The sequence below is a fragment of the Salvelinus sp. IW2-2015 genome, linkage group LG15 (assembly GCF_002910315.2).
Source record: "Salvelinus sp. IW2-2015 linkage group LG15, ASM291031v2, whole genome shotgun sequence".
Taxonomy (NCBI): Eukaryota; Metazoa; Chordata; class Actinopteri; order Salmoniformes; family Salmonidae; genus Salvelinus; species Salvelinus sp. IW2-2015.
The window spans coordinates 33077965-33105149 of NC_036855.1; the positions used below are offsets into that span (position 1 = coordinate 33077965).

A 27185-nucleotide genomic window follows, 5' to 3' on the forward strand; every position below is an offset into this window, starting at 1 on the left:
GTGCACACACCTTGATAAATCAAGCCCCAGGGTCCCTGACCTCCAGGGAGCACCCATTTGATTTTGTTAGTCACTCAAATATCATATTTACATGCCATGTTATGGAAAAATGTGTGGGATTTCAGGAAATTCCTTTTAAAATGTAAAAAATGTCTCCGCCTCATGGCAAAATGTATAGAATTGCAAAAAACGAGCTTTAAAACTGCAACGTTTTCTCTACACCCCATGGCAAATGTCCCCTAGGGCCCCCAAAAGGGTAGGGCCGGCCCTGTGTGAAACTCCAGCGCTGTATTTCTGTCAGTTCATGATGAAGCTCGAGTAGATAGGGCCCGATGTGCTCTTTTAACCCAAAATGTTTACTTTAATGTTGACATCTATAGTTAATTATGTTTGGGACTGTGTGGTACGAGAGTAATTTATTGTGTCATAAAACATCTTGAAGCGACACAAACTTGACTATTTCAATCTTTATTTTGGTGTAATGAAAATGTGAATGCTGTTTGGCTTCTGTCAAAATGTTAAATTCATGGAAATCTACCGTTGTAAAATATTATCTTGTTGGTCTATATGAGGAGAATGTGCACTGTAGTGCTCTTGTGTCAAATCTTTTTTAATAAAAATGTATATGACATTCTTTCTCATTTGGAAACGTCCTCCTTTGCCAAATGTCTATTTACCCCTCTTAGTGTTCTTAGACGGGTGTGACTAGGTAAAGAAGGAGGCATACTCAGGTTATGTATGGATAAAATATATATTTTTTACGTTGGTAATGCTGTAAACTAAGTAATTACCTCTTTAGCCAAGGACGGGAGGTGACGATGACTGGTGTTTCTGTTAACAGTAGATCATCTGGCGTCCAATAGATGATCAGGTAAAAGGGACTCCTTCCAGTCCACTTAAACTCTGTAAATGTATAGAAAAGGCAGGTCCTTGCCATCTACAGTATTTGAATACAGTCTATTCATTATTCATTGTTCTGGCATTTACTTGTTGTAACTTAAAACATTTTGACGCTGTGTATAGTGGGGCGGGCTCTACTGTCAGGTAGTACACTTAGGTGTCAGTCTGCTCACCGCATTGTTCCCTTTTGATTCTTTTTTTCACTCTTATGCCACCAGGCTCCAGCCCTTACCTTTCAACCCCCAGAAGGTTCAGTGTAACACCAATGGTACACCGGTATTATATCTGCTGTTTTAACTGAGGGAACATTGTGGATTACTTTTGATCACTTTGTTTGTAAGGTACTGTGTCCTCTTTGATGATTTAAAAAGAAATATATATGTATTTACTGTAGAATTTACTGAGATGTTTAAAAGTTATGTTATTTAAAATCAGCACAGTTATTTCGATTTGAAGTAGATGAAAAAGATCTTTATTGTAAAAAGTATATCTAGACTTTAAAAGAAATCTGCAACGAGCTCTGAAAATGTGTCATTGTTAGTCATTGCTCTGTAATGGTATATCCTGCAATGAATTGGAAGTCTCAATGGCAAATTAAATGTTAAATGAAATAGAAAATGTGCTTGGAACAATACTTTGCATAGGAGTGGGGCTATAACATGTTTGGATAGGTCAGGCACCGTGCTCGGTGTTGTCATACCAAACAGTGCTGTCTTGTCAACACTTCAACCATCAGACATGAGGAGTAGTCATGATCACTTGAATCAACTGCTTTCCTACTCTGAAGCGGGATTAGACATTTTGTATCCTGTTTCATTTATTTGCACCGAAGAAAATAAGTGATAAACAACAATAATATAGATCAACCTTTTTTTTTTTAAAGGTATGCAGGTGTGGTTGGAAGCCCAAGGGATTATATAAAAACCACACTACAAAAAAAAAACAGTATACAATGCATAAGAACAAAAATTTAAAAAGCTTTAAAACAGATACCAAAACCCACTAATCATAAATGTACAAATGAACCGATCAGCAATCACAAAAAAAGTATATGTTTTGTTTAAATGTGTGTGTGAGAGAGTTGGGCTATATGTAGGAGATTACTGAGTAGTTTGGTTCATCAGGCTGACCCCCAGTGTTCGCTTGAAGTTATTGAGGGATGATGAGGTATTGGCAATGTGAAGATAAGAATTCCAGAGTATGGTACCTAAGTCAATTCTCTATCAGATACAATGTGAGGTGCGGCAGTGTGGAGGGTGAAGGTTATCACAAGACTGTTATATAGATGGATTTCAAAATAAACTTGGAAGAATCCTTTGAATGGTTTAGGTAAACTGTCTGGGAGGTACCACCCCCAGGTGGTAAGGGTAGGCAACAACACATTTGCCACGCTGATCCTTAACACTGGGGCCCCTCAGGGGCGTGTGCTTAGTCCCCTCCTGTAGTCCCTGTTCACCCATGACTGCGTGGCCAAGCACGACTCCAACACCATCATTAAGTTTGCTGATGACACAACAGTGGTAGGCCTGATCACCAACAACGATGAGACAGCCTATAGGGAGGAGGTCAGAGACCAGGCAAAGTGGTCCCAGGACAACAACCTGCACCATCGAGAGCATCCTAACCAGCTGCCTCACCCCCTGGTATGGCAACTGCTCGGCATCTGACCGTAAAGGCACTACAGAGGCTAGTGCGTACGGCCCAGTCCATCACTGGGGCCAAGCTTCCTGACATCCAGGACATATATACTAGGCAGTGTCCGAGGAAAGCCCAGTCACCCAAGTCATAGACTGATCTCTCTGCTACCGCACGGCAAGCGGTACCGGAGCGCCAAGTCTAGGACCAAAAGGCTTCTTAACAGCTTCTACCCCCAAGCCATAAGACTGCTGAACAACTAATCAAATGGCCACCCGGACTATTTACATTAACCCCCTACCCCCCTTTGTTGTTACACTGCTGCTACTCTGTTTATCATCTATGCATAGTCACTTTCCAAATTACTTTGACTAACCTGTACATTGACTCGGTACCGGTACCCCTGTAATAGCCTCGTTATTGTTATGTACATTTATTGTGTTACTTTTTGATTGATTCGATTTTTTACTTTAGTTCATTTAGTAAATATTTAACTATTTTTCTTGAACTGCATTGTTGGTTAAGGGCTTGTAAGTAAGCGTTTCACAGTACGGTTGTACATGTGACAAATATGACTTGATTTACATAGACAAGATATTGAGTATCTTAAACAAAGGTGCAGATGGTGCTAAGTAATTAGAGGTGGCTAGTCTTGCAAATGTATTTTGTATGAGTAATTTGTGTAGGTAGGAGTTATATGTACTGGCCCAGACAATATTACAGTAAATGAGATATGGGTCAATTAAACTGTAGTATAAAGTTAGGAAGCAAGCCTTATGAACCAAACCACTAATCTTTCTGATGATACCAACAGATTATCACTTTGCTGCAGAATTATTTTAATATGATCTTTCCAGGATAACTTTTCATCAATTAGAAGTCCAAAGAATAGTGTTCCATTTCATTCCCATCAGCTGAGATTCTGGCTCTCTTTTTACAATACTTATTATTCTTACTATTGAATAAAATAAAGTTGTATATTTTAAAGTTGAAAGGTAATTTGTTTATCCTGAACAATTCAGAAAACTTGGCCATGCCAGAGTTGGCTTCATTAATTAGTGAATCAAAATTCTTGTGAGATAAAATCAAATTGGTATCATCAGCAAAGCGAATGGGAAGTACGGTAGAAGGCCCAGCAGCAAGGTCATTGATATAGATTTGGAATAACAAAGATTAAATTATTGAACCCTATGGGACTCCACAGGATATATTGGCCCTGGTAGATGCACAGCCGTTTGCATAAACAAATTGATCTCTATCATAAACATAACTATAGAACCAATTATATGTATATTCATGAAAACCATAATAATGCAATTTAGAAAGTAATATTTCATGATCAATCGTGTCAAACGCTTTGGATGCATCTAAAAAGATGCCAAGAATGTATCTGATTCAGAGGGGTTGGGTTAAATGTGGAAGACACATTTCAGTTGAATGCATTCAGTTGTACAACTGACTAGGTATCCCCCATTCCTTTCCTTTTCCTTTCATTGTTGTTAAGGGCTTTAAATATTTTATCCACAAGTTGCAAAAGAGCCATATCTGTGGAGTAGTTTTTGGGGAAACCGTATTGGTGCTCATATAGAATAGTGTTGATTGAAATGTTTCAACAATCTCTTATACACCATGTTTTTCTATGATTTTAGAAAAACATGGTAGTACAGATATTGGGCGATAATTTGTCAAAGATCTTGGATCCCCAGATTTATAAACCTTTGGCAATTTTCAAATCTGTCGGAACAGTACCAGTTTGCATAGATTTGGTGAAGGTATCCGTTAGAGGCTCAGTGATCGAGGAAGACACTGACTTCACCAAAGAGGCACCAATCTCATCATGACTTGCAGCTGATATCTTTAAGTTACCAATTACCTTTACACCTCCATTGCATCAGGAGGATCAAATTGAAGCAGAGAAGGGAAATGTAATACAAGGGATTTCCATCAGTTTTCAATTTTCTTTGACAGAGGAACCCACATTCACAAAAAGGTTATTCAATTCACATGAAATAACATCAGGATCACTGTAGGTCTTATTTCAAACCATTTCCAACAATGAGATGGGATAGTTGTAGATGCCTTTTTCTTATTAATTAATGATTTTCCAAGTAGAATTTATATTATTTAAGGATTCTTGGAATTTGTTAGTCAAATATAGTTTTGGCATATCTGAAGTAGGTGAGTAAATTTGTCATAATTTTAGTAATTTGCAGAATTCAAGGTAGAGGGATTTGTGAGAAACCTTTTCCAAAACTCGTTTTTTTTTTACTGAGGATTCTTTGAGACCGGATGTAAACATATGTTTCCAGAACCCTTCTGCTCCTGCTATATAGATTGAAAAATAGTTTCGATGTACCAATTCCATGGCACATGGTTTATGAACTGATATGCAAAATGACGCCAGATTCAAAATCTATAATTTTTCAATTTCAATTATTATACAAAATTCTTGCAACCAATAGAATGTTATATATATATATGGGGGATACAAACTTCCCAGCTCTGCAGATTTTGCTGAGAAGAGACAGAGTCATTAGATTATTTATTTTGGTACTGTCCATATGTAGCTTGTTTTTGGTCACAGGTCCAGAAATGGCTGGAAAATGTCAACATTTACCTGGAGCTAACGCTGCAGATAGCAATACTGGGTGATTTGAAAAGTCATAGTCAATCGATCAATAATATAATAATACTTTTAGCAAAAATGTTTATAATTTATAATCTGTAGAAACTATGAGAATAGAAAGGTTCAGATCTTCTGTGAAGCATCACAGCACAGTTGAAAAATATATGGCAAATAGAAATCCAATGTGGATGGTGTTAAGAAATAGATGGGAGGAGTTGAATGGAGCTGAAGGTTGGGACTAAAAACAACAATATAACAAATGTAAAATGTTCTGTGTCTGTGAAATGTATGTAGGTTCAGAACTTTTGTGAAACAGCACAGTTAAAAATATATGGCAAATAAAATTTAAAAAAGGGCAGAGGAAGTACTAAAAACAAACAAAATGTAACTATTGTAAAATACATTGCGTCTATAAAATGTATATAGTGTGTATAAGCCTTAGTGTTGTTGTTCATTAGTTTACTCCAATTAGGGGAAGGGTTGTTGGGTTAGCGGAAAATAATAAAGGAAAATATATTTTTAAAAGATATGTGTGTGTGTGTATATATATACACTGCTCAAAAAAATAAAGGGAACACTTAAACAACACAATGAAACTCCAAGTCAATCACACTTCTGTGAAATCAAACTGTCCACTTAGGAAGCAACACTGATTGACAATAAATTTCACATGCTGTTGTGCAAATGGAATAGACAAAAGGTGGAAATTATAGGCAATTAGCAAGACACCCCCATAAAGGAGTGGTTCTCAGGTGGTGACCACAGACCCCTTCTCAGTTCCTATTGCTTCCTGGCTGATGTTTTGGTCACGTTTGAATGCTGGCGTGCTTTCACTCTTGTAGCATGATACGGAATCTACAACCCACACAAGTGGCTCAGGTAGTGCAGCTCATCCAGGATGGCACATCAATGCGAGCTGTGGCAAGAAGTTTGCTATGTCTGTCAGCGTAGTGTCCAGAGCATGGAGGGCTACCAGGAGGACAGGCCAGTACATCAGGAGACGTGGAGGAGGCGTAGGAGGGCAACAACCCAGCAGCAGGACCGCTACCTCTGCCTTTGTGCAAGGAGGAGCAGGTGGAGCACTGCCAGAGCCCTGCAAAATGACCTCCAGCAGGCCACAAATGTGCATGTGTCTGCTCAAACGGTCAGAAACAGAACTCCATGAGGGTGGTATGAGGGCCCGACGTCCACAAGTGGGGTTGTGCTTACAGCCCAACACCGTGCAGGACGTTTGGCATTTGCCAGAGAACACCAAGATTGGCATATTCGCACTGCGCCCTGTGCTCTTCACAGATGAAAGCAGTTCACACTGAGCACATGAGCACATGTGACAGACGTGACAGAGTCTGGAGACGCCGTGGAGAACGTTCTGCTGCCTGCAACATCCTCCAGCATGACCGGTTTGCGGTGGGTCAGTCATGGTGTGGGTGCATTTCTTTAGGGGGCCGCACAGCCCTCCATGTGCTCGCCAGAGGTAGCCTGACTGCCATTAGGTACCGAGATGAATCCTCAGACCCCTTGTGAGACCATATGTGGTGCGGTTGCCCTGGTTCCTTCTAATGCAAGACATGCTAGACCTCATGTGGCTGGAGTGTGTCAGCAGTTCCTGCAAGAGGCGTTGTAGGGAGGTCATACAGGCACGTGGAGGCCACACACACTACTGAGCCTCATTTTGACTTGTTTTTAAGGACATTACATCAAAGTTGATCAGCCTGTAGTGTGGTTTTCACTTTAATTTTGAGTGTGACTCCAAATCCAGAGCTCCATGGGTTGATAAATTTGATTTCCATTGATCATTTTGTGTGATTCTGTTGTCAGCACATTCAACTATGTAAAGAAAAACAGTATTTAATAAGAATATTTCATTCATTCAGATCTAGGATGTGTTATTTTAGTGTTCCCTTTATTTTTTTGAGCAGTGTATATACAGTACCAGTCAAAGGTTTGGACACAACTACTCATTCCAGGGTTTTTCTTTATTTTTGCTATTTTCTACATTGTAGAATAGTAGTGAAGACACCAAAACTATGAAATAACACATATAGAATCATGTAGTAACCAAAAAAGTGTTCTGCGGTACAACTCATCCCTAACCATCTCAATTGGGTTGAGGTCGAGTGATTGTGGAGGCCAGGTCATCTGATGCAGCACTCCATCACTCTCCTTCTTGGTCAAATAGCCCTCACACAGCCTGGAGGTGTGTTGGGTCATTGTCCTGTTGAAAAACAAATGATAGTCCCGCTAAGCGCAAGCCAGATGGGATGGCGTATTGCTGCAGAATGTTGTGGTAGCCATGATGATTAAGTGTGCCTTGAATTCTAAATAAATCACCAACAGTGTCACCAGTAAAGCACCATCACACCTCCTCCTCCATGCTTCACCGTGGGACTCAAATTTGGACTCATCCAACCAAAGGACAACCGGTCTAATGTCCATTGGTTGTGTTTCTTGGCCAAGCAAGTCTCTTCTTCTTATCGGTGTCCTTTAGTAGTGGTATCTTTGCAGCATTTCAACCATGAAAGCTTGATTCACACAGTCTCCTCTGAACAGTTGATGTCGAGATGTGTCTGTTACCTGAACTCTGTGAAGCATTTATTTGGGCTGCAATTTCAGAGGCTTGTATCTCTAATGAACTTACCTCTGCAGCAGAGGTAACTCTGGATCTTCCTTTCCTGTGGTGGTCCTCATGAGAGCCAGGTTCATCATAGCGCTTGATGGTTTTTGCAACTGCACTTGAAGAAACTTTCAAAGTTCTTTAAATTTTCCAGATTGACTAACATTCATGTCTTAAAGTAATGATGGACTGTCATTTCTCTTTGCTTATTTGAGCTGTTCTTGCTATAATATGGACTTGGTCTTTTACCAAATAGGGCTATCTTCTGTATGCCACTCCTACCTTGTCACAACACAACTGATTTGTTCAAACGCATTAAGAAGGAAAGAAATTCCACAAATGTACTTTTAACAAGGCACATTTGTCAATTGAAATGCATTCCCGGTGACTACCTCCTGAAGCTGGTTGAGAGAATGCCAAGAGTGTGCAAAGCTGTCATCAAGGCAAAGGGTGGCTACTTTGAAGAATCTCAAATATATTTTTATTTGTTAACCAAAAAAGTTAATACATGATTCTATATGTGTTATTTCATAGTTTTAAAGTCTTTGCTATTATTCTACAATGTAGGCAATTGTAAAAAATAAAGAAAAACCCTTGAATGAGTTGGTGTGCCTAAACATTTGACTGGTACTGTATATATTTTAAAACAAATATATACAGTGGGGCAAAAAAGTATTTAATCAGCCACCAATTGTGCAAGTTCTCCCACTTAAAAAGATGAGAGGCCTGTAATTTTCATCATAGGTACACTTCAACTATGACAGACAAAATTAGGGGAAAAAATCCAGAAAATCACATTGTAGGATTTTTAATGAATTTATTTGCAAATTATGGTGGAAAATAAGTATTTGGTCAATAACAAAAGTTTATCTCAATACTTTGTTATATACCCTTTGTTGGCAATGACAGAGGTCAAACGTTTTCTGTAAGTCTTCACAAGGTTTTCACACACTGTTGCTGGTTTTTGGCCCATTCCTCCATGCAGATCTCCTCTAGAGCAGTGATGTTTTGGGGCTGTTGCTGGGCAACACGGGCTTTCAACTCCCTCCAAAGATTTTCTATGAGGTTGAGATCTGGAGACTGGCTAGGCCACTCCAGGATCTTGAAATGCTTCTTACGAAGCCACTCCTTCGTTGCCCGGGCTGTGTGTTTGGGATCATTGTCATGCTGAAAGACCCAGCCACATTTCATCTTCAATGCCCTTGCTGATGGAAGGAGGTTTTCACTCAAAATCTCACAATACATGGCCCCATTCATTCTTTCCTTTACACGGATCAGTCGTCCTGGTCCCTTTGCAGAAGAACAGCCCCAAAGCATGATGTTTCCACCCCCATGCTTCACAGTAGGTATGGTGTTCTTTGGATGCAACTCAGCATTCTTTGTCCTCCAAACACGACGAGTTGAGTTTTTACCAAAAACTTATATTTTGGTTTCATCTGACCATATGACATTCTCCCAATCTTCTTCTGGATCATCCAAATGCTCTCTAGCAAACTTCAGACGGGCCTGGACATGTACTGGCTTAAGCAAGGGGACACGTCTGGCACTGCAGGATTTGAGTCCCTGGCGGCGTAGTGTGTTACTGATGGTAGGCTTTGTTACTTTGGTCCCAGCTCTCTGCAGGTCATTCACTAGCTCCCCCCGTGTGGTTCTGGGATTTTTGCTCACCGTTCTTGTGATCATTTTGACCCCACGGGGTGAGATCTTGCGTGGAGCCCCAGATCGAAGGAGATTATCAGTGGTCTTGTATGTCTTCCATTTCCTAATAATTGCCCCACAGTTGATTTCTTCAAACCAAGCTGCTTACCTATTGCAGATTCAGTCTTCCCAGCCTGGTGCAGGTCTACATTTTGTTTCTTGGTGTCCTTTGACAGCTCTTTGGTCTTGCCATAGTGGATTTGGAGTGTGACTGTTTGAGGTTGTGGACAGGTGTCTTTTATACTGATAACAAGTTCAAACAGGTGCCATTAATACAGTAACGAGTGGAGGACAGAGGAGCCTCTTAAAGAAGAAGTTACAGTCTGTGAGAGCCAGAAATCTCTTGTTTTTAGGTGACCAAATACTATTTCCACCATAATTTGCTAATAAATTCATAAAAAATCCTACAATGTGATTTTCTGGATTTTTTTCTTCATTTTGTCTGTCATAGTTGAAGTGTACCTATGATGAAAATTACAGGCCTCTCTCATCTTTTAAGTGGGAGAACTTGCACAATGGTGGCTGACTAAATACTTTTTTGCCCCACTGTATGTACTGTGTAGCTAGCAAGACTGTGCAGATGTAAGAGAATGTGCCCCACTCTATATATATATATATATATATAGAGGGACTGGAAATTATGCAGACAATTTACATTGATGAAGCTACAATCTATCTGCAATATTTAAAGCTGATCTACTAACCCCCCCCCCCCCCCCCCCCCCCCCCCCCTCAGTGCTGAAATACAGAGTTGAAAGATGTGAGAAAAGTCTGGTAAGCAGACTCTACATCGGCCTGATTATAAACATTTTCAAATTAAATATTATTAATCAACTTAAAGCGCTTACAATTACTTTAGTTAAATATTCTACATTTAATGCTACCAATCATTCCCATCTGTTTATTTCAAGCTGCCAATGAGCTGCCAATGAGAAGTGGACAATTGGGAATTGTTCAGAAAATGTCAGTATAAAGTATACCTGTATAAAGTATACCACATTATTCAAAGACTTTATACAAAAAGTATCAATAAGGATGACAGATGTACTGGTCTCTCTTGTGGGCTTATAGATACAGATATCTGGAGTCTAAAGTATTCAAAAAGTCAGATGTGAGTGCTTCTCAATTTTAAATACATTTATGTTGTAATAACCAAATAGAAAACACATTTTTTTCTTCATTATGAATCAAATCCAAGGTTGATGCAAGGATAACAATGAAACTACCAATGTCAGAATCGGGTGGTGGATAGAGGCATCCAATTACCACTTTTTTACCTATCTGACTCCGCTATGCCTCCTTGCCCGTCCAACATTTCCTCATCTCCCACCCATTCTAATACGACTATCCCCGATGCTTCTCCCTCTTTTTCCCCTGCCCCGCTACAAAGTTTCTCCCTGCAGGCAGTCACTGAGTCTGAGATGCTAAAGGAGCTTCTAAACTTGACCCCAAAAAACCATCTGGGTCAGATGGTTTAGACCCTTTCTGCTTTAAGTTTGCTGCCCCTTAAATCGCCAAGCCTAACTCCAACCTTTTTAATCTGTCTCTCCTTTCTGGGGAGGTTCCTATTGCTTGGAAGGTAGCCACGGTTAGTCCTTTATTTAAAGGGGGAGATCGAGCTGATCCTAACTGTTATAGGCCTATTTCTATTTTGCTCTGTTTATCAAAAGTGTTGGAAAGACTTGTTAATAATCAAATGACTGGCTTTCTTGATGTCTATAGTATTCTCTTGGGTATGCAATCTGGTTTCCGCTTAGGTTATGGATGTGTCACTGCAACCTTAAAGGTCCTCAATGATGTCACCATTGACCTTGATTCTAAGCAATATTTGTGCTGCTAATTTATTGACTTGGCCCAAAAGCTTTTTGATAGGGTAGACCATTCCATTCTTGTGGCCAGCTAAGGAGTATTGGTGTCTCGAGGGGTCTTTGCCTGGTTTGCTAACTACCTCTCTCAAAGAGTCAGTGTATAAAGTCAGAAAATCTGCTGTCTCAGCCACTGCCTGTCACCAAGGGAGTACCCACAGGCTCAATCCTAGGCCCATGCTCTTCTCAATTTACATCAACATTAGCTCAGGCAGTAGGAAGCTCTCTCATCCATTTATATGCAGATGATTACAGTCTTATACTCAGCTGGCCCCCTCCCTGATGTTGTGTTAAATGTCTACAACAAACTTCTTTAGTTCCAACAAGCTTTCTCTACCCTTAACCTTGTCTGAACACACATCCAAAACAAAGGTTCATGTGGTTTGGTAAGAAGAATGTCCCTCTCTCCCACAGGTGTTATTACTACCTCTGATGGTTTAGAGCACATATGTCAGATCAAGGCCCGCGGGCCACATCCGCCCGCGAGAAGGTTTTTTACGGCCCCTGGGATGATCTTGATTTATTATTAGAACGGCCCGCAGACCGCAGCAAGCCGGCAGCCCGCAGATCTTTTACCCGCACCAATACTACATTTCCCACAATGCAACGGTGACGCACCGAGCAGTAGGGCTGCTTCATTTCAATATTTATTGGCCACAGCAGTCGTCAGCATCACAGTAAAAATTAACTTTCAGATACCCATCAAAAAATGGCAAAACGGAGGTGGACACTGAGAACCGGGTTTCAAACAAGTGGGAGTCGGAGTATATGTTCACGGAGGTAGCTGGAAAACCTGTGTGTCTTCTGTGTGGAGAAAGTTGGCGGTACTGAAAGAGTATAATCTGAGACGACATTATGAAACGAAACACGCGGACAAAACAAGAATATGACATGGAACAAAGGCTACAAAAGGCAGAGGAATTAAAAACGAGGCCTCAAATCTCGACAGGCTCTGCTTCAAAAAAGCCAAATCACAAGCCAGGCTGCTGTCAAGGCCAGTTTATTTGGCAGAAGAGATCGCTAAATCAGCCCGGCCATTTACGGAGGGGATTTCATCAAAAACTGCATGATTAAAGTTTGTGACGAAGTTTGCCCAGAAAAAAGGCAACTCTTTTTAAATGTGAGTCTGACAGAAACACCATTGCGAGAGAGTAGACCAGTTTCCATCAATCAAAAGAGCAGCTTGTGAAAAAGGAAAAATTTCATTGCATATTTCCTTGCTGTGGATGAGAGCACCGACATTTCTGACATTGCCCAGTGTCAATTTTCATCCGCGGAGTGGACTCCACCCTAAGCGTGACAGAGGAGTTTTTGGCTTTACGTCTATTGCATGGCACACTACGGGCATGATTTGTAGAAGAGGTGTCAAAGATGTGTAAATGAGATGAGCTGCCTGGAAAACTCGTGGTTTGACAACCGACGGAGCACCTGCGATGTGTGGACACAGGAGCGGACTGGTGGCGAAATAACGGGAAAGATGCAGAGGAAAACGCGACAGGTGAGCTGACAGCTTATCATTGTATCATACACCAGGAAGCGTTGTGCGGTAAAGCCTTGAAAATGGAGCATGTAATGAGCATCATCACGCGCACAGTTTAACTTTATCAGAGCCAAGGTTTGAATCACCGCCAGTTCAAGCATTTCTGACGGAGTTAGAAACGGAGCATGGTGATTTGCCTTATCACACAGAGGTGCGATGGCTAAGCCAGGGAAAGGTGCTTCAAAAGATGTTTCGAGCTTCGTGAGGAGATTTGTCTGTTCTTGGACAGCAAAGGGAAGACCACACACACAACTCCGAGACGAAATGTTTCTGTGTGAAATGGCTTTTCTGTGTGACATTACGAGTCATCTGAATGCAATGAACTTGCAGCTGCAGGGTCGGATCATTTCATCTTGATATGTACAGTACAGTGAAGGCATTTAAAACCAAACTGACTCTGTGGGAGACGCAGATGCGGAAAGAAAATTTGAGCCACTTTCCCAGCTGCCAGACCATGAAAGAGAAGCTCTCTACCAGTGCGTTCCCGAGCGCACAGTTGGCTGATAAAATAGGTATGCTTGCCGCTGACTTTCGACGCCGATTTGCTGACTTTGAAGCACAAAAAAGCAGGTTGGAACTGCTCGGTAACCCATTTGCTGTTGACGTGGAAAGCTCACCACCAAACCTCCAAATGGAGTTGATTTTGACCTCCAATGCAATGATGCACTGAGGGCAAAATATGCGCAGTGGGTGCTGTCGGAGTTCGCCCGTTTCCTCCCCGACACAATGCCCCAGCTGCGCATCCAGGCTGCTCAAACGTTGTCTATGTTTGGCAGCACACATACCTGTGTGAACAACTGTTTTCTTTGATGAACCTGAACAAAACATCACACAGAAGTCGACTTACTGCCTGAACACCTCCACTCAATTCTGAGGATTTCCTCAGCTCAGAGCCTTACCCCGAACATTGATGAACTTGTGAAAAGATGGACACCACCAAGTATCACCCTCAACCTCAAACAAGTGAACATTACTGTGCAATCACATATTTAGAGTTTTTACTCAGTTCAAGTTTAAAAGTTAAGTTTAATATTTGTTTTCACTGCATGTTACTTCTCCTTAAACAAAGTGTTGTTTTTGATTAATAGATTTTTGCACTTTATTTTATTGTATTTCAATCCAATTATATTTTAAAAATATTTCAGTTGAGTGGATGATAGAAAATTGCTATTATTGTTTTTTTCTTTGAAGTAAATTTAGCCCACTTTTGCTAAAATAGAAAATATAGGCTACTGATGGTGCCTTGAATACGGTATTCTTCATTTAATGTTCATGTTATGGGGATTTTTATATAAAGGAAATTTGTCTTTTGTGTCTGTTGAAAATTAAAGATTACTGACAGAGCCATAAGAAAATATTGCTTTATTTATCTGATCATATTGGAATATATTTGTTAGGTTTTCAGTAGGTTCAATTAGGTTCACTAGACTATATGCGTCATTTAAAATTTTTTCAATGAACATTCGAACAGTCCGGCCCTCGGCTTGTAGCTAAATTTTTTATTTGGCCCTCCGTCCATTTGACTTTGACACCCCTGGTTTAGAGCTTGAGGTAGTCACCTCATACAAGAACTTGGGAGTATGGCTAGATGGTGCACTGTCCTTCTCTCAGCACATATCAAAGCTGCAAGCTAAAGTTAAATCTAGACTTGTTTTCCTCTATCGTAATCACTCCTCTTTCACCCCAGCTGCCAAACTAACCCTGATTCAGATGACCATCCTACCCATGCTAGATTATGGAGACATAATTTATAGATCGACAGGTAAGGGTGCTCTCGAGCGGCTAGATGTTCTTTACCATTCGGCCATCAGATTTGCCACCAATGCTCCTTATAGGACACATCACTGCACTCTACTCCTCTGTAAACTGGTCATCTCTGTATACCCGTCGCAAGACCCACTAGCTGATGCTTATTTATAAAACCCTCATAGGCCTCACTCCCCCCTATCTGAGATATCTACTGCAGCCCACATCCTCCGCATACAACACCCATTCTGCCAGTCACATTCTGTTAAAGGTCCCCAAAGCACCACTGGGTCGCTCCTCTTTTCAGTTCGCTGCAGCTTGCGACTGGAACGAGTTGCAACAAACACTGAAACTGGACAGTTTTATCTCAATCTCTTCATTTAAAGACTCAATCGTGAACACTCTTACTGACTGTTGTGGCTGCTTTGTGTGATGTATTGTTGTCTCTACCTTCTTAACCTTTGTGCTGTTGACTGTGCCCAATAATGTTTGTACCATGTTTTGTGCTGCCACTATGTTGTGTTATGTTGTGTTGCTACCATGCTGTGTTGTCATGTGTTGCTGCCTTGTTGTCTTAGGTCTCTCTTTATGTAGTGTTGTCTCTCTTGTTGTGATGTGTGTTTTGTCTTATATTTATATTGTATTTATTAAATTTTTGAAGTCCCAGGCCCCGGTCCCCGCAGGAGGTCTTTTGCCTTTTGGTAGGCCGTCATTAGAAATAAGAATGTTTTCTTAACTGACTTGTCTAGTTAAATAAAGGTTAAATATAGTTCATGCCTTACATGTCCAATACAACCACACATTTGTGTTAGTTTTGTCAGTTGGGGTGCACTTCCTATGGAATGCACATTGACACAGTCCACATAACACCACTGAAGACTTCAGAGGGTTATGACATTTAGAGCAATGTGTTTTGTTTGGGTCATGTGGTTAGGTGAAACACATGAACAAAGTAGAGTAAATATGGGTGTGGTGTGTATGCGTGTGTGTCAAATCAGTGGACTATAGCTGAGTCACATGGGGGGGAGTTCTGGGCCGTTCATCGGGGAAGAAATTCCCATTTCATATGTGCCCTCTCCATCTCCATCTCAATGAGTTTAGGGCCCAGTTTGAGTTGATCTGCCAGGAGTTTATTGGCCTTGAATTCTGTGTCAAGCTTCAGTCTTTACGTTCTCAATTCCATCGATTTAAAATGTTATTGAGCCTCGATTGATTTTCGAGGTAGTCTTCTTTGAAAGAGTGCTTGTCAGGTGTTTCGTTTGGAAAATAGTGAAATCCTCAGACACGGTTTTGAACGCGGTCTGGCTGGTGACATTCGCACCCTTTAGCTCCTCCCCCATCCTGTTATCAATCAAATGAACGGTAAGCATTAACGGTTCGACATTATATTGAATTGTGTGTTTTTCTTCAGGTTGATGGGATCATCGCCATAAGGAAATATGAATCGTCCCTGTGTGAACTGCTTGAAAGGTTCTGTCACCTTCCTCAACTTCATCTGCTGGGTAGGTTATCATGAACTCTTTATGGTCTCTAAAGCGTGGTGACATCTGTAATATCAAACTCATCCTGTAGAGGGGATAAAAGCATAAACATCACTTTATTCAAGATGCTTTCTATACTTTCTTTATTCCGATACTATACTGTCATCAAAACAAATGATTTTCCTAAGTTAGTTTTTTTTTTTTATCTAAAATTCCTACATTTTCGTATCAACAATTTGAGAGATCCACAGGATCATGTATTCCCCTTTTTGACCCCAAAGTAAGCCTTTTACACTTGTGTCTTCCAGTTGTGTGGTGCCTTCATCGTGGGTTTTGGAGAGTTCCAGATGGTGCACTCTAGATTTGGCTCCCTCATCACGTCCTTCTGGCCCATCTACCCTGCCAACACCCTGGTAGTCACGGGTACCATTGTGACGTGTGTCTGTTTCCTAGGAATCATGGGGGCCCTGATGGAAAACCGCTGTATGCTCATCACTGTGAGTCTGCACACACATTCTTTCTTTCTTTTATTAGGTCGTTTGTCAGGGACCACGCATTTGTCCCAAATGGTACTCTATAGCCCCCGGTCAAAAGTGGTGCACTCTAAAGGTGCCATTTGGGACGCGCCCATGGTCTACGAGTAATTCGGGATCCGTTGTAATTGCAGTTTTTCATCCTGCTGTTTATCTTGATGCTGGTGGAGCTGGCCATGGCCTGTGTGTTTCTGGTGTACGAGAGGGAGGTAAGAAACATTGAAAAGGGTTCTCTGCTGTCCGCATGACTTCTATTGACTAAATAAAGTGTAATGGTGCTAGTAGAAGTCATGTAAACATGTGACCTGTGTGCAATACAGATTGACACTTTCTTTGAGAAAGACCTGATGCGTAGCTTGGAGACATACAAGAATTCTACGTCAGAGGGGAACTTAACCATTAAAGAGGACTTTGATGTTGTCCAGCATATTGTGAGTATTCAGTAGGTGTAACGGTAAATTCGTACATATCGCACTGTATACATAATACAGGCTGTACCTAGACCTCAATAACATTCCAGTACATTTCTCCATTCTGCTTGCCTGGACAATGTTGTTACAGGGTGGTAACCCAGTGGCTTTGCTGTGTTCAGTTCAGGTGCTGTGGGGTCCACGGCGTGGCAGACTGGGAGGGCAACGTGCCCCTCTCCTGTTGTACCAAAAACCCCTGTAACATCATCCCCCAACCTAACTGGCAGGAGGTGTGCTTGTTTCTCTGTCAACATCCCAAAAGGTACCCTATTCCCTATATAGTGCACTGCTTTTGTCCAGAGCCCTATGGGCCCTGGACATGTGTAGTGCACTATAAAAGGGAATAGGGTGTCATTTTGGATGCAGATTTTCATCTTAAAAATTCAAAAATAAGTATCAAGAACAGCCACAGCAATATGACCTCTGTCCCTTTCAGGGCTGCCATATGAAGCTCAGGAACTGGTTTGCGAGGAACTTTCGAAGCACTGGAGCAGGTGTGGTCTCCCTTTTCATTCTACAGGTACAGTAAACAACACCTTCTACGTGTTTTCTAAATTGGGTCAATGCGATTACCAGCATAGGAATAGAATTGCTATAGAAATACAAGTGGTCATTCTTTTTATGATTACCATCAGCCTGTTTCCTCTTCCTTAGTCTGTATGTACTTTGGTCTGAGTTAGAATGTACTGACTAAGTATCCAAAACATGTTTTTGTTCTTGTTTGCAGTTCATTTGCATGTGTTTCACCATCCCCGTCTTCTGCCAGTTCAGTCGTAATGGATATGGTTACAAGTGAAAGGAGAACCCATGACTTTCAACTGGCTTATGACGCAATACAGGATCTCATGAACTTGAGACAAAATAATAATAGATTTAATTTATGTCGAGCTTTTTAATACATGAAAAATCTCAAAGATGTAATTGATGTCCAGTTGGTAGAGCACGGCCCTTGCAAAGCCAGGATTGTGTGTTTGATTCCCACGGGGGACCATTGCGATGCAATCACTGTGAGTCGCTCTGGATAATAGCGTCAGCTTAATGACTAAAATGTAGATGTCATAAGGATATAATTTTCCTTCCTTCCGTGTTTAGTTTTTGTTTGATTGTTTATTTAAGCAATAAGGCCCGAGGAGGTGTGATATATGGCTAAGGGCTTTCTATGCCGGACGCAACACGGAGTACCTTATTGCATTCATTAACTGGTTACCAACGTAATTAGAACAGTAAAAATAAATGCTTTGTCATACCCGTGGTATACGATCTGATATACAACGGCTGTCAGCAAATCAGCATTCAGGGCTCAAACCACCCAGTATATAATTAACCATTAAGGCACAGGGGGGGGGGGGTGATATATGTCCAGAATACCACGGCGAAGGGCTGTTCTTATGCACGACTCAACGCAGAGTAATTATAAACTGGGTGGTTCGAGCCCAGAATGCTGATTGGCAGACAGCTGCGGTATATCAGACTGTATACAACGGGAATGACAAAACATTTATTTTTACTGCTCTAATTACGTTGGTAACCAGTTTATAATAGCAATAAGGAACCTCTGGGGTTTATATTTGACCTTTCTGAGAGAAGTAATGTTGTGAGTAGTAGTTCTTAGCATATGACCAAGCATCTAACAAAATAGATTGGCAAGAACAGTTGCTATTGACACTTTGAGTAATTTGAGCACAGGAGGTTGGTGGCACCTAATTTAGGCTCACGGTAATGGCTGGAGCGGAATTAGTGGAATGGTATCAAATACATCAAACGTACGGTTTACATGTGTTTGATGCCATTCCATTTGCTCCGTTCTGGCCATTATTATGAGCCGTCCTCCCCTCAGCAGCCTCCTGTGAATTTGAGCTATCATTCTGTATTTTTGTCTTTTAATTTCATTCTGGATAAATTGCACCTTAGAGACTAATATGTATGTATGTTATTGTGATTGTTTCAAACCTACAGGAAAATAAACACTACTCAACTGGATTCTTGACTGCTCATACCTGTCTATTAAACCACAGATTTGCATGAAAAATTATGTGGATGTGCATAACAGCTTTTTACTCTTACAGTGTCATTCTGGATATACAGTGCATTTGGAAAGTATTCAGTATCCATTACTTTTTCCCCCAAAAAATGTACATTACAGCCTTATTCTAAAATATATATTTTTTTTTATTCCCCGCATCAATTTACACACAACACCCCATAATGACACAGCATAAACAGTTTTTTAGAAATATCACATTTACATAAGTATACAGATGCTAGTACATTGTTGAAGCACCTTTGACAGCGATTACAGTCTTGAGTCTTCTTGGGTATGACGCTACAAGCTTGGCACACCTGTATTTGGGGAGTTTCTCCCATTCTTCTCTGCAGATCCTCTCAAGCTCTGTCAGCTTCGATGGGGAGCGTCACTGCACAGCTATTTTCAGGTCTCTCAAGAGATGTTCGATCGGGTTCAAGTCCGGGCTCTGGCTGGGCCACTTAAGAACATTCAGAGACTTGTCCCGAAGCCACTCATGCGTTGTCTTGGCTGTGTGCTTAGGGTTGTTGTCCTGTTGGAAAGTGAACCTTCGCCCAAGTCTGAGGTCCTGAGCTCTCTGGAGCAGGTGTTCATCAAGGATCGCTCTGTTCTTTGCTCCGTTCATCTTTCCCTCGACCCTGACTAGTCTCTCAGTCCCTGCCGCTGAAAAACATCCCCACAGCTTAATGCTGCCACAACCATGCTTCGCTGTAGGGATGGTGCCAGGTTCCCTCCAGACGTGACGCTTGGCATTCAGGCCAAAGAGTTCAATCTTGGTTTCATCAGACCAGAGAATCTTGTTTCTCATGGTCTGAGAGTCTTTAGGTGCCTTTTGGCAAGCTCAAAGCGGGCTGTTATGTGCCTTTTACTGAGGAGTGGCTTCCGTCTGGCCACTCTACCATAAAGGCCGGATTGATGGAGTGCTGCAGAGATGGCTGTCCTTCTGGAAGGTTCTCCCATCTCCACAGAGGAACTCTGGAGCTCTATCAGAGAGACCATCGAGTTCTTTGTCACCTCCCTGACACAAGGCCCGTCTCCCCCGATTGCTCAGTTTAGCCGGGCGGCCAGCTATAGGAAGAGTCTTGGTGGTTCCAAACTGCTTCATTTAAGAATGATGGACTCTTGGGGACCTTCAATTTTTTGGTACCCTTCCCCAGATCTGTGCCTCGACACAATCCTGTCTCAGAGCTCTACAGACAATTCCTTCGACCTCATATCTTCGTTTTTGCTCTGACATGCACTGTCAACTGTGGGACCTTATATAGACAGGTGTGTGCCTTTCCAAATCATGTCCAATCATTTGAACTTACCACAGGTGGACTCCAATCAAGTTGTAGAAACATCTCAAGGATGATCAATGGAAACAGGATGCACCTGAGCTCAATTTCAAGTCTCAAAGCAAAGGGTCTGAATACGTATGTACATTTCAGTTTTGTATTTGTTATAGCAAAATTTTTAAAAACCTGTTTTCGCTTTGTCACTATGGGGTATTGTGTGTAGATTAATGAGGGAAAAAACTATGTAATCAATTTTAGAATAAGGCTGTAACATAACAAAATGTGGAAAAAGTCAAGGGGTCTGAATACTTTCCGAATGCACTGTATACTGTATGATTGAAACAACAATGAGTAATATTTTTCTTCATTAAGTATTTCTGAACATTGTTTTTTTTTATGGTAGAAAACATCAGGCCCAAATTTCCCTCAGCGTAAGGGAGAACAGGGTTCACATCTTTGCTAAACGTGGCAGAGGAGGCTTGTGGGAGAAGCTATAGGAGGATGAGCTCATTGTAATGGCTGGAATGGAATAAATGGAATGGTACCAAACACATAAAGCACATGGAAAGAACATTGATTTCATTCCAGCCTTTACAATGAGCCCATCCTCCCAAAGCTCCCCCCACCAGCCTCCTCTGGAATGTAGGTAATGCGTCACAGAAGTTGTCATTTTGTCTTTCCCCTCATGCTATTTTGAAATGCACGCCCCTCACAAGTTCTCAGTATAGATTTACCATAATATACCCTAGAATAAGGAAGTAGAATGAATTGCCTTCAGTCTACTGAGAACGGGAAGTACCAGTACAGCCAAGTCAAAGGTGCAGTAATCCTCTAAACAACGGATTGTAAAGGGTATCGGGCTTGATTTAAACTTGTATCACTATTTCCACTGACAAGGTAAGTACAATGTCTCAATTATCTTTCATTTCCTGTAAAAGAGTGACGACATTTGATTGTCTTTAAATTGTTATGAGTGATGTGTCCAGTCTAATAGACATCAGGGGATAAGAGAAATTGGTCATGTGTATATGAAAAGCACAGGAGGTTGGTGTCACCTTAGTTGGGGAGGACGGGCTCGTCGTAATGGCTGAAGCGAAATAATATCAATGATGTCATTTCATTCTCTCCGTTCCAGCCATTATTACGAGCCGTCCTCTCCTCAGCAGCCTCCGCTAGATTATTCTCAAACCTATGAGAATAATCTAAAATTAAATGTTGGGAGTGTTATATATTGAAAACATGTATATTTAATATAAAAACAAAATTTCTCCAGTAAAATCATATAACAAGAAAGATGAGGAAGTTTGGGGATTCTTAGGCTGTGTTTATACAGGCAGCCAAATTCTGATATTTTTTTCGTTAATTAGTCTTTTGACCAATCAGATCAGCTCTGAAAAAGATTTGATGTTAGAAGATCTCATGTGATTTGTCAAAAGACCAATTAGTGAAAAAAATATCATAATTGGGCTGCCTGTGCAAACTCAGCCTTAGAGTTTGTTTGGCTCAGTGAGGTACATTTAAATATGACTAATAATCACAGACACAGTATGGTGTCAGAGGATAAGTGTCATTTGGGTTAGACACATTGCACAGGAGGTTGGTAGCACCTTAATATGGGAGGATGGGCTTATGGTAATGGCTGGAGTGGAATTAGTGGAAAGGTATCAAATACAGTACCAGTCAAAAGTTTGGACACACCTACTCATTCAATGGTTTTCTTTATTTTTACTATTTTCTACATTGTAGAATAATAGCGTAGACATCAACACAGTGAAATAGCACATATGGAATCATGTACTAACCAAAAAAGTGTTAAACAAATCAAAATATATTTTATATTTGAGATTCTTCAAAGTAGCCGACCTTGGCCTTGAAGACAGCTTTGCACACTCTTGGCATTCTCTCAACCAGTTTCACCTGGAATGCTTTTCCAACAGTCTTGAAGGAGTTCCCACAAATGCTGAGCACTTGTTGGCTGCTTTTCCTTCACGCTGCGATCCAACTCATCCCAAACCATCTCAATTGGGTTGAGGTCGGGGGATTGTGGAGGCTAGGTCATCTGACTCTCCTTCTTGGTCAACTAGCCCTTACACAGTCTGGAGGTGTGTTGGGTCATTGTCCTGTTGAAAAATAAATGATAGTCCCACTAAGTGCAAACCAGAAACGATGGCGTATTGTTGCAGAATGCTGTTGTAGCCATGCTGGTCAAGTGTGCCTTGAATTCTAAATAAATCACAGACAGTGTCACCAGCAAAGCACTCCCACACCATCACACCTCCTCCTCCATGCTTCACGGTAGGAACCACGCATGCAGAGATCATCCGTTCACCTACTCTGCGTCTCACAAAGACACAGCGGTTGGAACAAAAAATCTCAAATTTGGACTCAGACCAACGGACAGATTTCCACCAGTCTAATGTCCATTGCTTGTGTTTCTTGGCCCAAGCAAGTCTCTTCTTATTATTGGTGTCCTTTAGTAGTGATTTCTTTGCAGCAATTCGAAGGCCTGATTCACGCAGTCTCCTCTGAACAGTTGATGTTGAGATGGGTCTGTTACTTGAACTCCGAAGCATTTATTTGGGCTGCAATTTCTGAGGCTGGTATCTCCAGTGAATTTATCCTCTGCAGCAGAGGGATCTCTGGGTCTTCCTTTCCTGTGGCGGTCCTCATGAGAGCGCTTGATGGTTTGTCTGACTGCACTTGAAGAAACTTTCAAAGTTCTTGACATTTTCTGAATTGACTGACCTTCATGTCTTTAAGTAATGATGGACTGTCGTTTCTCTTTGCTTATTTGAGCTTTTCTTGCCATAATATGGGCTTGGTATTTTACCAAATAGGGCAATCTTCTGTTTACCACCCCCTACCTTGTCACAACACAACTGATTGGCTCAAACGCATTAAGAAGGAAAGAATTTCCACAAATTAACTTTTAACAAGGCACACCTGTTAGTTGGCATGCATTCCACTACCTCATGAAGCTGGTTAAGAGAACGCCAAGAGTGTGCAAAGCTGTCATCAAGGCAAAGGGTGGTTACTTTAAAGAATCTCAAACATAAAATATATTTTGATTTGTTTTTGGTTACTGCATAATTCCATATGTGTTATTTCGTAGTTTTGATGTCTTCACTTTTATTGTACAATGTAGAAAATAGTAAAAATAAAGAAAACTCTTGAATGAGTAGGTGTGCCCAAACTTTTGACTGGTACTGTACATCAAGCACATGGTTTCCATGTGTTTGATTCCATTCCGTTAGCTCTGTTCCGGCCATTATTATGAGTCGTCCTCCCCTCAGCAGCCTCCTGTGATTGAGTGGGTGTACAATTCCATCCACATTTCCATTCTGCAGTGGGATGAAACACTTATGTTGGTACACTTTCACTGATTTTTCCTCAAGGAATAAGGGCTCTATTAAATCTGTAAAGCTGAAGCGTTACATAGTTTGCCATAGAAATCAAAACTGTATTGGTCTAAACATGTTAAAAACTATGATGAAAACCATTTCAAAATGTTCAGCCGAGTCCCATGGGTAAATTTAAAGGAAGTAAACCAGATACAGCAGGCTAATTTCCTCACACTGTGACACTTGATGACCTCACTACTCACTCAAAAACAGTACCCAGTTCCTTCTAATTTCTTCAGATGGAGAAAAAAATATCTGACTCAGTGATGTTCTTACTATTTTTAACAATTGTTGCTGTGTATTTGTGTGGTATATGTTGCTGTTTTTGCTGATGGTCTCTGGGTTAAAGACACGCTTATCATTGATGTATTGGCACAATATGTGTTTATCTGTCTCTTGTTTATTTTGCAGGTCTGGAAGCACTTCTGGGAAATGGCTCAAAATTGCCTCAAGTGTTTGAAATACACCATGTGTATGGTTAACTTCTTGTGCTTTGTACGTATCTCCAACCTCCACCTATTAGCCTTCTACTCTTACTTACTCAATGAGATTGAAACCCATGTTCAGGGTTGGGGAGTAACTGATTACATGTAATCAGTTACATATAATCGGATTACAAAAAGCATTACGTTACGTTAAAAGCAAAAATGTTGTAATCAGATAAACAGATACAGTACTTCTTAAAAACTACATGATTACTTATTGGATTACTTTTAAATTTAGAAAAAATACATTATGACACCTTTCTGTTTGTCCCACCTGAGCGAGTCTGACCACAAGTCAGAGACCACTATGATGACATATTAAATGTGTTTCCCGGATACATTTAGTCTTCTTCCTCTTAAGGTTAAGGGGGGAAGTAATCAAAAACAGTTACAATTTTGGACAAGTAACTAGTAACGAATTACATTTAGAAAGTTACGTACGCAACGCAACCCTGCCCATGTTCAATATTTCAATTTCCATTTATCCTGTATATGGTACATTTTAGGACAGCCTCCTCCTGATAAGCCTGACAAGTCCTGATGAGACTGCCCTAATATGGACACCATAATTATGTAATATGACACCATATTCTGTATGATGTATGTTGACGCCATGTTGTTGTGTTTGGGTCAGATGTGTGGAACGGCAGTGTTTGGTTTTGGAGTGTTCCTGATGTTGAACACCAAGGTTTCTGCTCTCATCCCCACCCTGTCCTCCTTGAATCTGGCCAACACACTCTTCATCACCGGCATCATCATCACTTGCGTGTCCTTCCTGGGGTTCCTGGGGGCCCTTAAAGAGAACCGCTGCCTCCTCATCACTGTAGGTCTCACATGGATCTCATATTTGACATTATTTTGTATTCATCAGAGACATCGGTCTCTTCATTCACTGTCCTTGCTTTAAACTGACTTACAAAAACGTGTAAATAACCTATTTTTATTTATCACGGTACAATCAATCATTAAAAGTGCAACGTGATAACATAAGGATTTTCCAGAAGGATGTGCATATACTCCGTTTTTCTTGGTTTGCAGTTTTTCATCCTGCTGTTCATTCTGATGTTGGTGGAACTGACTGTAGCCTGTCTACTGCTGGTATATGAGAAAGAGGTAAGATAAAGCAGGTGTACCATCAGATGTTGGTAGGAGGTTAAGGGGTGAGAGGAAATTAAGTGAAGAGATCATTAATACATTACTAATTAGGACTTATATCAGGACTTGAGGGCCAGGGTTGTGAGGAAAGGTCAAAGATGATAGGAGATCGTGTTTTATGAGACGTTCATACTGCTAAGAAATGAATATGTGCGCTTAGATTGACAGATTCCTAGAGAAGGATCTCACAGAAAGTCTGGAGAAATCCAGGGATTCAACTAAAGGTGGGAATTCCACAGTGAACACGGACGACTGGGACATCATTCAGATCACGGTGAGTGTGAATTGAGAAACACAAACTACACAATGAAACTTGGATGCCCCCTCTTTCACCCTGCCATAGTTCAGTACAAAATTGAGTGGAAATATGTAGCACATGTAATGATAACACTGCTTTTCTCATGCTCAATTCTATTACATTTAGTTCCAGTGCTGTGGGATCCATAACACAAGTGACTGGAAGACCAAAGTGCCTGAGTCCTGCTGCCACGAGAGCCAATGTGCTCCCGGGAAGCCAGTATACTGGAAGGCTGTATGACATCATAATATCCTCTCATGATTAACAAGCCTCAAATGAACTAGAATACTGTAGAAAAACAAAGCTGATGTCACTCAATAAGGATATGTTCTCTTCTTCATCTCAGGGTTGTTACAATAAGCTGAAGGTGTGGTTTGAGGAGAACTTCCTAGTCACCGGTGTTGGTGTGATTGTGCTCTGCATTATCGAGGTATGATCAGCTTCCCTGCTAGTTAATACAGGGTGTCGGTGATAGGTTTATCTTGGCATTCACGTAAAAAATACGTATTCCAGACCAGAAGCATCTTGTCATCTGGTGAAAAGTAGTGCACTATATAGGGACTAGTGTGCCATTTGGGAAGCACACCATATTCCTTAGACACTATTCAAGATGAGTAATGTATAGGCGAGAGGCCTATACACTACTCATCTTGAATAGCGTCTAAGGACTAGTACGTCCCAAATGGCACACTAGTCCCTATATAGTGCACTACTTTTCACCAGATGAATAGGGTGTCATTTGGGATGGTGTTTCATAACTATACCAGAACAGCATGTAGGCTAACGCATTCATTTTGTCTTTTCTATGTTGGTAGGTCCTGGGCATGTGTTTCTCCATGACTTTGTTCTGTCACATAAGCCGGTCTGGACTCGGCTACAAATTATGAAAATTCTGCTTACCTGGTTAGGACCTTTCTGTTCTAACTGAAAACATGTGTCTTCAACTGTTTTACAGAGAATTTCCATATACAGAACTATAAACGCACCTTTGAGATTTTATACACTTAAATTAATGATTTGTTTGTTTTCTGTAATATAATGCCGTCAGTTCATGCTCTCTATGAGGATTATTTTCATGCTAAAAGGCAGGCACTTTATAATGTAAACCCAAATAATGCAATAAACATTGAGCTTTTAATTCATTTTAACACCACAAAGATTGACTAAAAGCACTTCTCCCTCCTGATCCGTAACTGTATAGATTTTTCTGCCATCAGCAGAAGACTTGGAAACAGATTTCCTAAATTACAATATCTTGGGAGTTGAAAAAAACCTTTCCCATCACCATCTTTCTAACTACACAGTATGACAGCTGCTTGTCAACATCACATGATTTCCTGTTACTTTCCACCTGCATGGTGAAACTGAATTTAACCACTTCTTCTTTTAGTGTAACGGATGGTTTCACTTCACTAATATAACAACGAAGCAGTCAGTA

General features: G+C 40.9%; 2 protein-coding genes across 3 annotated transcripts; both read left to right on the plus strand.

Annotated features, from left to right (window-relative positions):
• The first annotated feature begins 1076 nt into the window (after positions 1–1076).
• LOC111974757 (leukocyte surface antigen CD53) lies at positions 1077–18285 on the plus strand. 2 transcript variants are annotated; one of them, XM_024002738.3, is made up of 8 exons: positions 1077–1241; positions 16036–16126; positions 16414–16602; positions 16773–16847; positions 16959–17069; positions 17231–17338; positions 17545–17628; positions 17836–18285. In XM_024002738.3, exons 2-8 carry the CDS (start codon positions 16064–16066, stop codon positions 17902–17904), a joined length of 699 nt encoding a protein of 232 aa, XP_023858506.1. In that variant the 5' UTR covers positions 1077–1241; positions 16036–16063; the 3' UTR covers positions 17905–18285. The 2 variants fall into 2 exon arrangements, with proteins under 2 accessions (XP_023858506.1, XP_023858507.1); XM_024002739.3 differs by having other exon boundaries at positions 1086–1176.
• Positions 18286–21167: 2882 nt separating this feature from the next.
• On the plus strand, positions 21168–26889 carry LOC111973912 (leukocyte surface antigen CD53). Its single transcript, XM_024001367.2, has 8 exons — positions 21168–21305; positions 24221–24304; positions 24929–25117; positions 25333–25407; positions 25610–25723; positions 25874–25981; positions 26094–26177; positions 26563–26889. The coding sequence occupies exons 2-8, from the start codon at positions 24242–24244 to the stop codon at positions 26632–26634; spliced, it is 705 nt and encodes a 234-aa protein (XP_023857135.1). The 5' UTR covers positions 21168–21305; positions 24221–24241; the 3' UTR covers positions 26635–26889.
• The last annotated feature ends 296 nt before the right edge of the window (positions 26890–27185 follow it).

Excerpts from the sequence above, each read along its gene's own strand:
- LOC111974757 (XM_024002738.3), top strand. The coding sequence starts at position 16,064 with ATGAATCGTCCCTGTGTGAACTGCTTGAAAGGTTCTGTCACCTTCCTC. Across the intron at positions 17,070-17,230 it reads TTGATGTTGTCCAGCATATT|TTCAGGTGCTGTGGGGTCCA; the intron begins GTGAGTATTCAG and ends TGCTGTGTTCAG. Across the intron at positions 17,629-17,835 it reads TCTCCCTTTTCATTCTACAG|TTCATTTGCATGTGTTTCAC; the intron begins GTACAGTAAACA and ends TCTTGTTTGCAG.
- LOC111973912 (XM_024001367.2), top strand. The coding sequence starts at position 24,242 with ATGGCTCAAAATTGCCTCAAGTGTTTGAAATACACCATGTGTATGGTT. Across the intron at positions 25,118-25,332 it reads ACCGCTGCCTCCTCATCACT|TTTTTCATCCTGCTGTTCAT; the intron begins GTAGGTCTCACA and ends CTTGGTTTGCAG. Across the intron at positions 26,178-26,562 it reads TTGTGCTCTGCATTATCGAG|GTCCTGGGCATGTGTTTCTC; the intron begins GTATGATCAGCT and ends CTATGTTGGTAG.